The 12933-nt window shown below is 36.4% G+C and overlaps 1 protein-coding gene across 1 annotated transcript in view; it reads left to right on the forward strand.

Annotated features, from left to right (window-relative positions):
• The window catches only part of AGPS (alkylglycerone phosphate synthase), a 72234-nt gene that overhangs the window by 8347 nt on the left and 50954 nt on the right, over positions 1–12933 (forward strand). Inside the window, exon 2 of the mRNA XM_053471750.1 lies at positions 11209–11298. Coding sequence (XP_053327725.1) covers positions 11209–11298 — 90 coding nt within the window. The remainder of the gene's footprint in view (positions 1–11208; positions 11299–12933) is intronic.

The raw sequence follows: 12933 nt of genomic DNA on the forward strand, positions 1-12933 counted from the left end.
CCTGCGTGAAATAAACCCACCTTATCATTTGAGTGCTGAGCCTCTGCTTCTTTATTTTGGATTTATTGAGGGACTTGGTGGTACCCTGGCTCGTTTCACTGCTGAGTGCTGCATTCCAACCCTTCTTTTTGAGTATAGGTACCACTGCAAAAAACACAATTTATGTTCAGTCAGATAAGTCTATATTGCCCACGTGCACATATTTGGGCCAAAATACTCCCGTACACCCTATATTTTTCTTTTTGTGTTTGTTTCAATAAATTTTTGGTTGGCTGTTTAAAAAGTATCAGAGCAGCAAAGCTATAAATCACCATGTGGTATTTGTATCTGATGGTGTACAGTACTGTGTAAGCAGGTGTTTTCCCAAAAATAAACCTGTTAAAAGTTTTACTTTTATCATCTAACAAAATACAAAGTGAGTGAACACAAGGAAATCTAAATAAAATTAATATTTGGTGTGCCATCAAAGCAGCATAATTTCTTCTAGATAGATTTGCCTTTTCCACAAAGGCAGGGATTTCTTACACTTATAAGCAGGTGCTAATAATCATCAATTTAATATGTAGGCTGAAACTGTGTAGGAGGAATAAAACTCATTACAAGGTGAGGATGCACAGCAACAAGACACAAGGTAGTTTATACTGCATCTCGCTTGAAGAAGCACAAAGAAACTGGCAAAGTTGAGTACCGTAGATGCGGTGGTCGGCCAGTGGAACAGTGCAGCAGATGAAAAATACATACATGCTTTTTTCCCTTTGCAATCAGAAAATGTCCAGCAAGCAGATATTTATACATTATGCAATACCATCAGGGAGGCATCTGATTGGACCCAAGTTTATTCTGCAGCATGACAGCAACCCCAAACATACACCCAAAGTCACTATCTTCAGTGTAAAGAGGAACATCGAGTCCTTGCTGATGGTATGGCACCCACAGAGCCCTGATTTTAGCATGAAATCTGTCTGGGATTACATGAAGAGAAAGAAGCAACTGCCTAAATCCTTGGAAACTGTTCTCCAATATGTTTAAAACAACTTACCTGCCGAGTTCCTTATTTGTGTAAATGCACCTAGACGGCAAAGGGTCGTCACACCAAATATTAATTGGATTTTTCCTATTTTGTTAAATGATAAAAAAAGGCATGTTAATAGTTTATTTTAAACATATTTGTGAAAGCAATTTTTCATGCCTACTTAAAACATTTGCATGGTACTTTATGACTGTGTATGTGTATATGCAATAGCTAAAACTTGAGATGTGTTTGGGGCGCACTGTAGAACAGGCTTAGAAGCTATATAATCAGGCTTATTTCGTCTATTGAACTGGAAAGTGGTAACTGTGACAGATGTGCTTTTAGTTTGTTTGTGAACAAAAACACTGCGGGAGTATTTTGAACTATTTTTTTTCTCTCTCTACAGTGCCTTATGAAAATCTTTTCTTAGCCAGATGTTGATGTATCAGTATAAGCTTAGTTCAGTACAGCTGCTAGTGGTGACACCACTGGGATGTGCTGGTATGCTTCTGCAATGCATTTGTGCACCATATGTGAAGGCTGCTATCAGCTCTATTTATACCCCCCTTTTCAGCATCCCCTGCTTCAGGGCATAACGTTTGCGTTCTTCCCACCTGCACCCACCCTCGGTTCACTTTATGCTCCCCTCGGTTCACTTTATGCTCCTCTCGGTTCACTCTATGCTCCCCTCGGTTCACTCTATGCCCCCCTCAGTTTCGATATTCTCTCTTTCCTATCCCTCTTCCTTCTTCCCGTGAGGGGGCCCTTTTCTACCCACCTAAGGGGGTAGGCACTTATCCAGACCCACCGGGCGTTTCGTACATGTTTTACACACATTCAGACCCACTGGGCACTTTGCACGTGTTTTACATTTATTCAGATCTGCTTTGCGCATGTTTTACCCCTACCACAAATATACTTATGCGTTACATCCACTGCTGCAGCGTGCTTGGGGGTGGGCAGCCACTGACGGGGAAAGTAAACAAGCAGTATAATTGTTCTTGGTACTGAGAGAAAACCTTCTGTTAGACTGTTTGCCTCACTGGTTGATGATGTAAAGCAAATACAGATTATTGCTGTGAATGCGCAGAAATATATAGCGAAATCACAAATGAGCCAGTTGCGGATTTTCAATATCCTCAGGTCGGCTCAGGGAAATACTCATGAGCTTAAACTGTCAAAGATCAAAATGGGTTCTGTTGTTTTAGGGTGAAGTAGATTAAATTACCCTAGTGGGTCCTGTCTGCTGTCACTTGCAGGGTTTCTTGGTCTGATCGGTATTGCAGTGTATTTATGGCTAATGTAGCAGTGAAGTACTTAAGGCCATGATGTTTGGCTTGATGCCTGGAGTCTTGTTTTCCTGGCACTTCATTTACAGTAAACACGGTGCGTAAGATACATTCCGTTTTTTATCCCTCTAGTGTTCATATGGCTGTCAGGAAGGAGAGTTTCCTGATTGTGGGAAGTAGCATGCGGATCCTAGAATCCTTTAACTAAAAGCAATCCAAATTAAAATGGTAAAGAATTTTTTTTAAAAAAATATAGGTAATACCGTTCAAATTTTTTAATAAATAGCAGCGAATGTGGAATTCAGCAGGAATATTCCTTTGGCTACTATGGTATTTGCACCACTTTAAAGGGCATCTATTAACATAACTAAATAATTGATTTATTAAAACTACCCAAAGCTTGTGTTTTTTTTGTGTCAGTGTACTTGTCTTTGAGAGGACTGGCTTAAAAGTACTAATTTTACACTAATTTTGGTCATGAAAGTGGTGGAACACCAATAGTATTCAAATACATTAAATACATTGCCTTGCAAGTTCAGATGTGTTCTTCAGGCAGTAAGAGGCATTACTAGTCAAAGCTGCTGTCAGAAGCGCTAAATGTGAAAGCAGACATATTTTCCTATTGGTATCTCTGCTCACGTATTGCTTACAACTACAGGACGAAAACAAAAGGATATGAATGTTCCTTTTGCATGTTCTCTGAAGCATATTACCTTTGAACTCAATGGGAGCAATGGCAGCCAACTACATGTACGGTAGTTGGGCATAAGTTTTGAGCTAGCACACCGGTGATTGGTTGCCTTTCAGTGGGAATTCCGCTGTTGATCTTAGTGGAAGTCCTGCAGACCATGTGCAGAAAGGGCTTGTGCTTTTTTTTTTTTTTTTTTTTTTTTTTATGTTAGGTGTTCAATAGCTATTTGTAATTTCACAGATCTCCATAATGGGCAAATACAACTAACAGTGAAAAGGAATCTGCCAGTCCAATTCCTACTGTTCTACCACAAGTGGCTTTAGTACTAGACGGGTTGCTGTGTTTATGTAATTTTGACTACATGTAAAGATACCAAGAGGTGTGGAAGTAGCACCCATTTTCAACCGCGGATCCACTGGAAGTCTGTTCTCATCACAGAATAATTGTTGATCCATTAGAGATGCGGAATATCAAGTAAGACCGACACCTCTTTGTAGTTCTGAATGGAGGCCCTGGAATATGTCTTGTCATAAGTCCAGTCTGCTTTTGGCAGCCACGCTGAAACCTTGATCCAAGCCTATCGTAGCAGCTTTCGCTCCACTTGACCGTGGTTTCACACAATCAAAAGTACCACTTCTGTCCAATGTTTCCACACTGCACTTTAATACCATGTCCGTGAAAACAATAGTGCTTATATCCAGAGTGGATGACCCAATAATGTCAGAGGACGGTATCAAATTAAGTTCATTAGCAATGTTAAAGGCAGCAATGTATGACCAGCTGCTGGCAAGCTTGCAAGAGAACTGTGGTCCTTAAGGGCATAAAAAAGTCACTGTGCTCTTAGAACTAAAGCTAATATTTCACTAGAAACTCTGCAGTTACTGCTTCTTCCACTGGCGGCTGATTTAACGGAGGTGCCAGTTATCTAGCTTAAGTCTGCACTTGCCTCGTCTAATTATGATGTACAAAATAATTTGTAGCAGCTGTCATACCCGCAAGCTGTTTTGTTTGGCTAGGCTTTTTTAGTATTTAAATAAATAAATAAATAAATAAATAAATAAATAATTAAGAAAAGCCTAGTGTCGTTTGCCCGCTTAACCACAAAGGTAAATGATACCACATGGAAGTGGTCTTCACGTGTCTATGCTGATAGTGTAAGGTGTCTGGTTGTGTGATTCCACTTGGGGCGTAAGGAAGCGTCTGTCCTGCAGTGACATCTGGTGTCTGCCTTGTATGGCTGTTTATTCTCTCCGGTGGCTGCTTTGCTTGTATTGAGAAGGTCAAGATGAATCAAAATGGATGCTGAGCACTCTGTATCATGCAAAGCATCTGTAAAACTGAATACTCTAACATTATCACAGGATACAGTGTGACTTTTTATCTTTTATTTGGATTGCACATTTTTATTTGATAGCTCATTTAAATATATAATGGTATCTCTTTGCAGGATAATTCCACAGAATACTTCCCATCAGAACTGCAATTTTGATTTGTCAAATTTTTTTTAAATTTTTTTTTTTGTGTTACACTAAATGTATCATCTGTTTTTATTTCTGTCTATTTTGTTTGCTATTTCTTGTTTGTGCACAGGATTTGTATCTGTGCTTTATACTTAGACTCTAGTATAATCAGCAGTGTGTCTGTCTGCCCTCAGAAAAGTATGCCTAAAATCTCATGATACCTATAACGGAACAGTTATTTTATTCCGTTGTAAGCTGACAAGAACCGCAAAAAAGAATTGTGAGTTTTGCTTATATATTGAAAAATATGTAGTTTTTTGCAACAAAGAAAAAAACAAAGCATAACATGCCATTTCTACAGTGGAAGCAGAGCCATTGTTTAAAATGCTATAGCCTTTGTACAACGTGGCTGCATTTTATGTATGTTTTAGCAGCAATTCAAAAACATTTTGGCCAATGAAAGTGCAAACCATTTTTATTCAGTTATAGAATAACGCTTATGGAAATCGAGGCAGATGCATCAAGAGAAAAGTGGATTTACAGCAGGCAAATGGGCAGGCTGGGTGGACCAAATGGTTCTTATCCTGCTGTCAACTTCTATGTTTCTGTTTCATCGAGAGACTACCAAGACGTGAAACCAGCTTTCTCCTTCATGTTGTGCACTTCTGTTGTATAGGAGGCCATTTGTTGTTTTGATATCTCCATGTCATGCAGGATGTGTTGAGGTTGAGGTGTTGGTGTAATCCATTTACTTACTGCTGAAAAGAACACCCTACTTAATAAAAGTAAATAGAGAATTCTGCAAAATCTAGCATGCTATTCCATCAACAAACATGTTTTATTCAATTTGATTACTCGTCTTGCTTTCTCGATGCTAGTGCAATGGTTAAAGATGCTCTATATTTGGTCTGGGATCCCTGAATTAATTTTTGTTTAAGAGCCATTAATTTCTTATTTCCTAAATTATTGATGCCCCTTTCTTAATCAAGTAACTATCGCTTCTGCTTGCTGACGATATATATGTAGCAAGCAGAAGCGATGTTCCATTTTTTTTCCCATAGTAGTCACGCTATATTTCTCACTTTGCCCAAGAATTGACCTTTATAAATATGGCCTATAGAAGTTATTAGGATATGGGCGTTTGGCATTATGGTGTGAAATTGCCTCTGATGTGTCCATCGCGTGGATTGCTTATAATTGCAGATTCCACCACATACAATGGGACAGAAATTGACCCATATTATGCGGTTCAAACATAAAACTGATTTATATAAATGTTAACTAAACATCAACAAGCACAAATCTCTAGGATGAACATTGGAATAAAAAAACAGAATAGCTTTTAATAGGGATGAATGCTACACATTAAATTTTACTGTTTTGTTTAAAATGGGATATTAATATTTGAACATTTAGTGCTAAGATATCATCGGTCTATTACAGTTGAGAACACCCATTCACTACAAAAGAGATGGCTGGTTGCTAACAGAGCATTAACAATTTATGAGCCTATGGAATTGACCTCTTAAGCCCATAACTGTCCTATAAAACATAATATTAGTTTCATTCCGACTTTAAAAAAAAAAAAATGACCTTTTTATTATTTTGCATCCAGATAACCATAATATGTAGGTGATGTGTTAACCTATGTGTTGGTTTACAGGCATTAAACGTGTCTATTTTATTACTGGTCAGAGAAAAGGACAAAGGCGTTATTAGTTTATCAAGAATTGTTACTCTGGTCCTGTTACCCCACCCCCGCCAGCCCATTCTCTCCATGGCCTGTAGGTCCGCCGTACCATAGGAAAAAAAAAAAATCGTATTACTGCAGAACTGTTCCAGAACATTAAACCTTATAAAAAAAAAAAAAAAAAAACATCCCCAGCCACGCAGCAGTTTGAAAATGTTGAATCCATTCAGCGCCAGTTGTATTTAATATTTCTCAGATGAACTCAAGTTCAACCCGGCTCTATAATTTTCAGTTTATTTGCCTTCCGCGTTCACGTTCGATAAAACAGTCACTGCCAGTTTGAGCCGGTTCTGGCTAACCCTTTCGTCCCTGAAGCAGCCCGCAGCATATCGCGAAGCCCGTAGTCTCAGAGGGTCTTCTGCCTGTAAAGGGTTACGGACATCATAAGTCAAGGGGAGCCTGTCTGTCTGTGCAAACTGATTTGCATGGAAGGTGCAAACACTAGGCACATACATTTGCCTTGTAATGAATTGTCTTATATATTATATGTTTACTGCTAGCTTTACCGTCTGCATCTGTTAAGCTTGCCACCCTGCATAAGCAAGGAGAATTGCCCACCAATATCTGCCAGGCTGTGTTTAAAACAGGCGGTACATTCTACAGTCTGTAGTTTGTCTATTATTCCTTCCTTGTTGATGTCTTGTTTTTTCCACTCTCATTTATCAGAAGAATATGTTACTGAATTGGTGATATCATGCAGCATTTACCAGTCTAAAGAACATTCTAGGTGTTTTAAGATCGCAGGTGGATGACATCTAGACATGCTGCAATACGCTCCCATGGTTAGGTCATGACATTTGGCTAGAGAAAAGCAAGACCCCGCAATGATTGAAACATATTATGTGATGATTGTAATTGTATGGTGCTTGATTTGGCCACGCTACGAGACCAAGACATGTATGAGAATATGGAAGAATGAAAGCTGTGGGATAACGGAATTCTATAAAACTGAGTTCTTTGTAAATCACATTGAGCAGAATAGATGACACCTTGCAGGTGACCCTTTCCATTTATTAGGGAATGTTGTTAACGTGTTTTAACCTTATTCACCATATATGAACTGAAAAAATATAGTACGTGATCAAGTTATGGATTCTACCAAAATTATTGTACTTGATGCAGCCTGACTTTCTAGAGTTTTATTATTTCCATATAGCCGTACCAAGTACTGATGCCTGACAGGCTGTTACAATCTAACTTTCTATTACCATGCTGGGGCTTTTGGCAACAGTGTTCATTTTTTCTAGATGGACTATATCTATTCAGTATTTATTATTTATTGTTTTATATATATAGCACCATAATATTCTGTAGGGCTGTACAGTGGGTAGACGGCACATAACAAGTAGCATATAACATAACAATTTCACTTACAGAAACTGGTCTTGACAATTCCTGGGTGCCAGGTTGCCATAGCGACTAGAAATGGCTTCCTGGAGCCTGGTTCTGGAGTATCAGGCAAGACTGGGCCCCTGAGACCGAGACAGGTGCCACTTACATAGAGCACCCAGGCGCCTGCATTACATGACCCTGAGAGGCAGTGGTGGACTGCTTGCACGTGTGTGTTCTACAGTGTTAGAGTCAGTGTGTATGTATAGCCCTGGAGTAAGTGTATGTATAGTGCTTGAGTCAGTTTGTGGTACTGTAGTGTCGGTGTGTGTGTGTGTATGTATAGTGCCAGAGTCAGTGTTTTGTAAATATATGTATTTGTGTCTGTATTGTACTGCAGTGTTAGTCACTATGTGTGTATAGTGTTGGAGTAAGTGTGTGTGTTTTATATATGTTAAGTGCCAGAGTCAGTGTATGTTGTTGGATACTATGTGTATATGAGTGTATGGTGTTGTGTGAGTGTATGTCAGCATAAAGTGTTAGTGTGTGTATATTATTGCATGGTGTTAGACATTAATGCACATGCAAGCTGTTACTGTATGGTGTAAGTGTACATCAGTAACAATTGATGTAGCAATTAATATTTATCTATTAGTGATTTGATTTACTAATAATTGAATGCATTGATTTATTAAATGGATTAAATATTTTCACAAGTGTATACATTATTTATTAAATGGATTATCATTAATATATATGATGTATGTTTAATGTATTGATCAATATTTTATTAAAAATGTATGTTCTATTCCATATATTTTGTATATGTATATAATTTCTTATCCATGTGTTCTGCAACTGGAACGTTCTCACCGTGCGTAAGGGTATATTTTAGTTTGGCTTTAAAAAACCTGCTTTTTAAAATATCTGTACAGTGTGAACAATAAAGAGCCTGAGCATGGGCTGTGGCTAGGAGAGTCATGCAGTGTATGGAGCAGTGTATGGAGCAGTGTTAGTGGAGTAATACTGCCACCTAGTGTCTGCCAAGCTTTTATATTTTGACTTTTCTGTGAACTCTGAAGAATTGTTTCCATGCACAAGTTCATTCCGAGGTATGTTTGAAATACCTCATCAAATATAGTTTATTTTTTTCAATATATATTTATATATATATTTTATATGAAATATATTTATGAGTGGAAATACTATATTGTTTTGCATGCATCCATTATATATTCATGGTTTTTATTAAAATCTGTGTACCATTAAAAAATGTCCTTTCTGTGTTACAGCCAGCAAAAATCCTAATCCTGGCATTTTAAGATATAGCCCTTGCAGTGCCCTTCTGCGTTAGAGAAGTGGCAGTCATCCGCGTTGTTTAAATGAATGCAGCTCTCCTCATATAAAATTACATTAACTGAAGTAGCATTTTCAAAGATTTGAAGGTTCACAGTAATACATGTCCACCTAATAAGTCATTCTTTCCTACATGACTTCTGGCTATAGCTTAACAGGGGAGACAAATAGTTGCCTGAAGAAATGCATTTTTAGTGCCATCTAGTGTCCAATAGGCACAGTTTTTGAGAATAATTAACGACATCACAAAGGAGTATAGTATTGTATAATGTGGTCCCTGCTAAAGGCATTTCATCTGTTATGCTGTTTAAAGGCTGAGATTCCTTGGACTATTTTGTTCAGACGTCTTTTAAAGATCAAAATCCTGTTTTTTTTTTTTTTTGTTTTTTTTTTTTCCCCCAACCAACCTGTTTCTTCGCAATAAGCGACCATAACACAATGTCTTGCAGATTACTGAAACAGGTTCTAGTGTCTCTGGTAAAGAAGGGTAGCCTTTCTTTATGGAGACCATACTTGAAGGTTAAGAAAATTAAAATAGACTGTTCTCTTTAATTTGGCATGCCGCTTATACTTGTGTAATGTCAACGTCTAATTATAGTTGTCCTATTGGAATATGATATAATTTTGAGGGGTGCCAGACTTGTTGGCTAAAAATGTAATGAGTGTTCTAGTTTAATTATAGGTTGTAGGGAAATATACCTTGAAAATTGGTTTTTAAATAAATTTCAACATAAAGGTAAATAATGTTAGTAGAAATGTTTTTGTCATCATCTGATATGAAAAATGTTCACCTAGTCTTATACTCCTTCTATGCATGCTCATTTAGAATCTGCTGAAACTCTTTTCTGTGTAATTTTGAATAATTCAGTCTGTAAATACTGCTGCCTGTTTTATTGTTAGTCTGCTGTAGGCTTTGAAATTATATATATATATATATATATATAAATTCTTCATGCTTCGTAATGGCTACATAATTTTGTCTGATTTACAAAAAAATATTGTAGTGTTTGTGTGAACTGGAAAAAAAAACAAAAAACAAAATGATCTATAGTATCAAATTTGTATTGTTTATGGCAACTAGAAAATATCTAACTTTGAGTATAAACAACACCTTCAGTTCATCCTTCCGGAGATCATAAGAGGCTGTTGTATGTGCTACATCTGGGCAATAATTATGAACTTTTAGGATTGTTTGTAAAGCATGAAAAATACTTTACGCAAAAATAAGGCTTCAGTGTGTTATTCTTGAGACAGAAGCAAAAAGTCTGTCGCTGAAGCTGATTTGCAAAAGTGAGAAAAAAAGATTTCCCCCCCCCAATTATTTTCTATACAAGTCTGTGATAATGTCCAGAACAGAAACTCGTGGAGGAAATAACAAAATCAAAAATGTACGTGATCTCTAAACTGTTTTAGGCAGTTGGAGAAATCTTGGAAGGTGAATTATTATTTCCACTGCATAGAACAAGTTCAAGCAAATGTTATTGAAGGCTGAGTTGTTTTGAGACTTATATTAGAACCAAAAGTAAAGGTTATTAAAGTATCATTTCTTAAAGATGTGTGATTATGGCAAACTATTTGAGGAAACTCTGTGCTACACTATCAATGCATAACCGCACAGTGCTGCTTCGATTCACAATTTAATTCCTCTATTGCAATGAACATTATTAATGTAACTGTATATTTAAATACCGGATCACTTTAGTTCTTAATTGCTAAATATGTGCAATATGCAAACATTTTCCCACCATCATTTTAATACTGCTTTTTCCATGCTCATAGGTCCTAAATAAACGTGCCCAGTCCTAATAACAGCTGCTAATAACTTATTTTTTTCCCTTAATCCCTATCAAGTTTGTTTTTGATTTATTGTGTGTATATATATATATATATATATATATATATATATATATATATATAATTTGTATTTTTTCGCTCCCCGTGCTATCAGGGTGTGCAATAAGTTGCCTTTCATAGTTTGTATAAATTATGTGAATACTTATTACGTGCAAGTTATATATGTGGCTGCTTTCATCCAGCACACATCAAATGATTTGCATATCATTGGAAATCAACACAGTTTTTTAAAATGTGTTTTGTCCATTTTTAATACTTTTTATTACAATATGTGACAAGGATGATTTTTACATTTTAATTTTTAAATGAATGATTAGACTTCCTGGCTATGTTTAAGTGATCTAACTAATTGGAAGAAAACGTAAAAGGTTGTTTGGCAGAATAGGGTGTTTTATACTGGTAACTTATTTTTAGACATATTCATTACTTATCAGTGTACCCATGGCTGTGTTCCCCTTTTTTCACAGGCAGGAACTTCTGAAGTGGAATGGATGGGGCTACAATGATTCCAAGTTCACCTTTAATAAAAAAGGCCAAGCCGAGTTCACTGGCAAAAGGTAAACGGAGAAGTCGATCATCTAAGCATTTTATTTGTGTTTTAAATGTTATATGATGTTAATGCCTTTAGTAATGTTCATTGATAAAAATGTTTTAGTATCTTCAAATGAACGATGTTTTATTTTACATACTTATTAAGAATAATCACACAATTACCAATTTGCCGAAACATTTTATTATATACAAAAACATCTGCTTGTCACTGCGATGAACTAACCTTATAAGCTAACCAAACTTAGGTTCGAGGTTAAAATGTGTGCAGTATTTTAATGTTCTTAAATAGATAATTTTATAAGTGAGGCTCATTGTTAATGATGTTGTTTGTTGACTTAGTCTTTCTATGTGCTGGTGATATTCACTGTCACTGCACCCTATCAGCCAGGAGGTGGTGCTATGCAGTTGTTTGTGAAAGTGTAATCTGCAAATGGTTAAAAAGTGGAGGTGGGGCCATGCATATTAGCTTTGTGAGGTCACCGTTTCCGTTCTCCAATTAGAACGTTTGTCTGTCTATTAATCATTTCTCACAGACCAATGACATCAACTTTCTCTAAAACCCAACCCTTTTCACAGACAGCCAATCAGAGCATGTGATAACATTTGACGCAGCTGCAGTCAGATAATGGCTGTACTGCAGTTTGAAAAGACTCCATGGTTGTTCAGAACAAAAGTCTAGAGATAGGGATTAAATAAATTAAATGTTAATTCATAAATAACTGGCTTGACCTCTTATACATCTTACAAAATGTAAGATTTGGACTAAAGCCGGACCCCACCTGTGACATTGAAAGCTTTACAATTGATTCACTTAGTCTAGGTATTCTTTAATTAACCTTTTCATTACTTTTTTAGTAGAGTGCTGCTCTTTCTAGCATTCTAGGACAGTCCTTCAAATAATCATATGCTCACATCAGAAGCACATAAATGTAAGATATAACATATTAAAGAGGCGAGATGCCATCTCTAGATAGTAAACTTGTTTTAGCAGGGCCTTTCTTGCCTCTTGTTTCTGCAAGTCAAATTGCTATGTTATACACGACTTGTGATATCCTGTTTGCCCATTGTATAGTGCTGCAGGATATGATGGCGCTATATAAAATGATACATCATAATCTTGGGGTTCTTTACATACTGTTATTCTAGCATTATACTTTTGCACTGTATGTGTATATACTTTTGAATGTTTATATATATATATATATATATATATATATAAATTTTATGCATCTGTGTGTGTAATATCTATAGATATAAATACACACACGCATAAAGATGCAGGGAAGTAGATGTATTCTCCTATGAAAACTGGGTTGAGATGTAATTATTATTGTTCGTTTTTTTCTGCTGACTGATAAACTGTAACTTATGTGTGTTTCCTATGAGTCTTTTTTAAAAAAAAATATTAGATTTTTAGAGAACCATCATATTCAGTAGGTCTGTACAAAATGTTCGGGTGGGGGGGTTAGAGAGATAAGGATTAAATAAATTTAATATGTTAATTCATAAATAACTGCCTTGACTTCTTATACATACATACTATTATGTCCCCACGTATTCTTAGAATTCACTGAAAATATAACAAATATACTACCATTGTTATCTAGTGACACTGGTTACTTAAATATTCATATTCAATC

This window comes from Spea bombifrons, chromosome 7 (assembly GCF_027358695.1).
Source record: "Spea bombifrons isolate aSpeBom1 chromosome 7, aSpeBom1.2.pri, whole genome shotgun sequence".
Lineage (NCBI taxonomy): Eukaryota > Metazoa > Chordata > Amphibia > Anura > Pelobatidae > Spea > Spea bombifrons.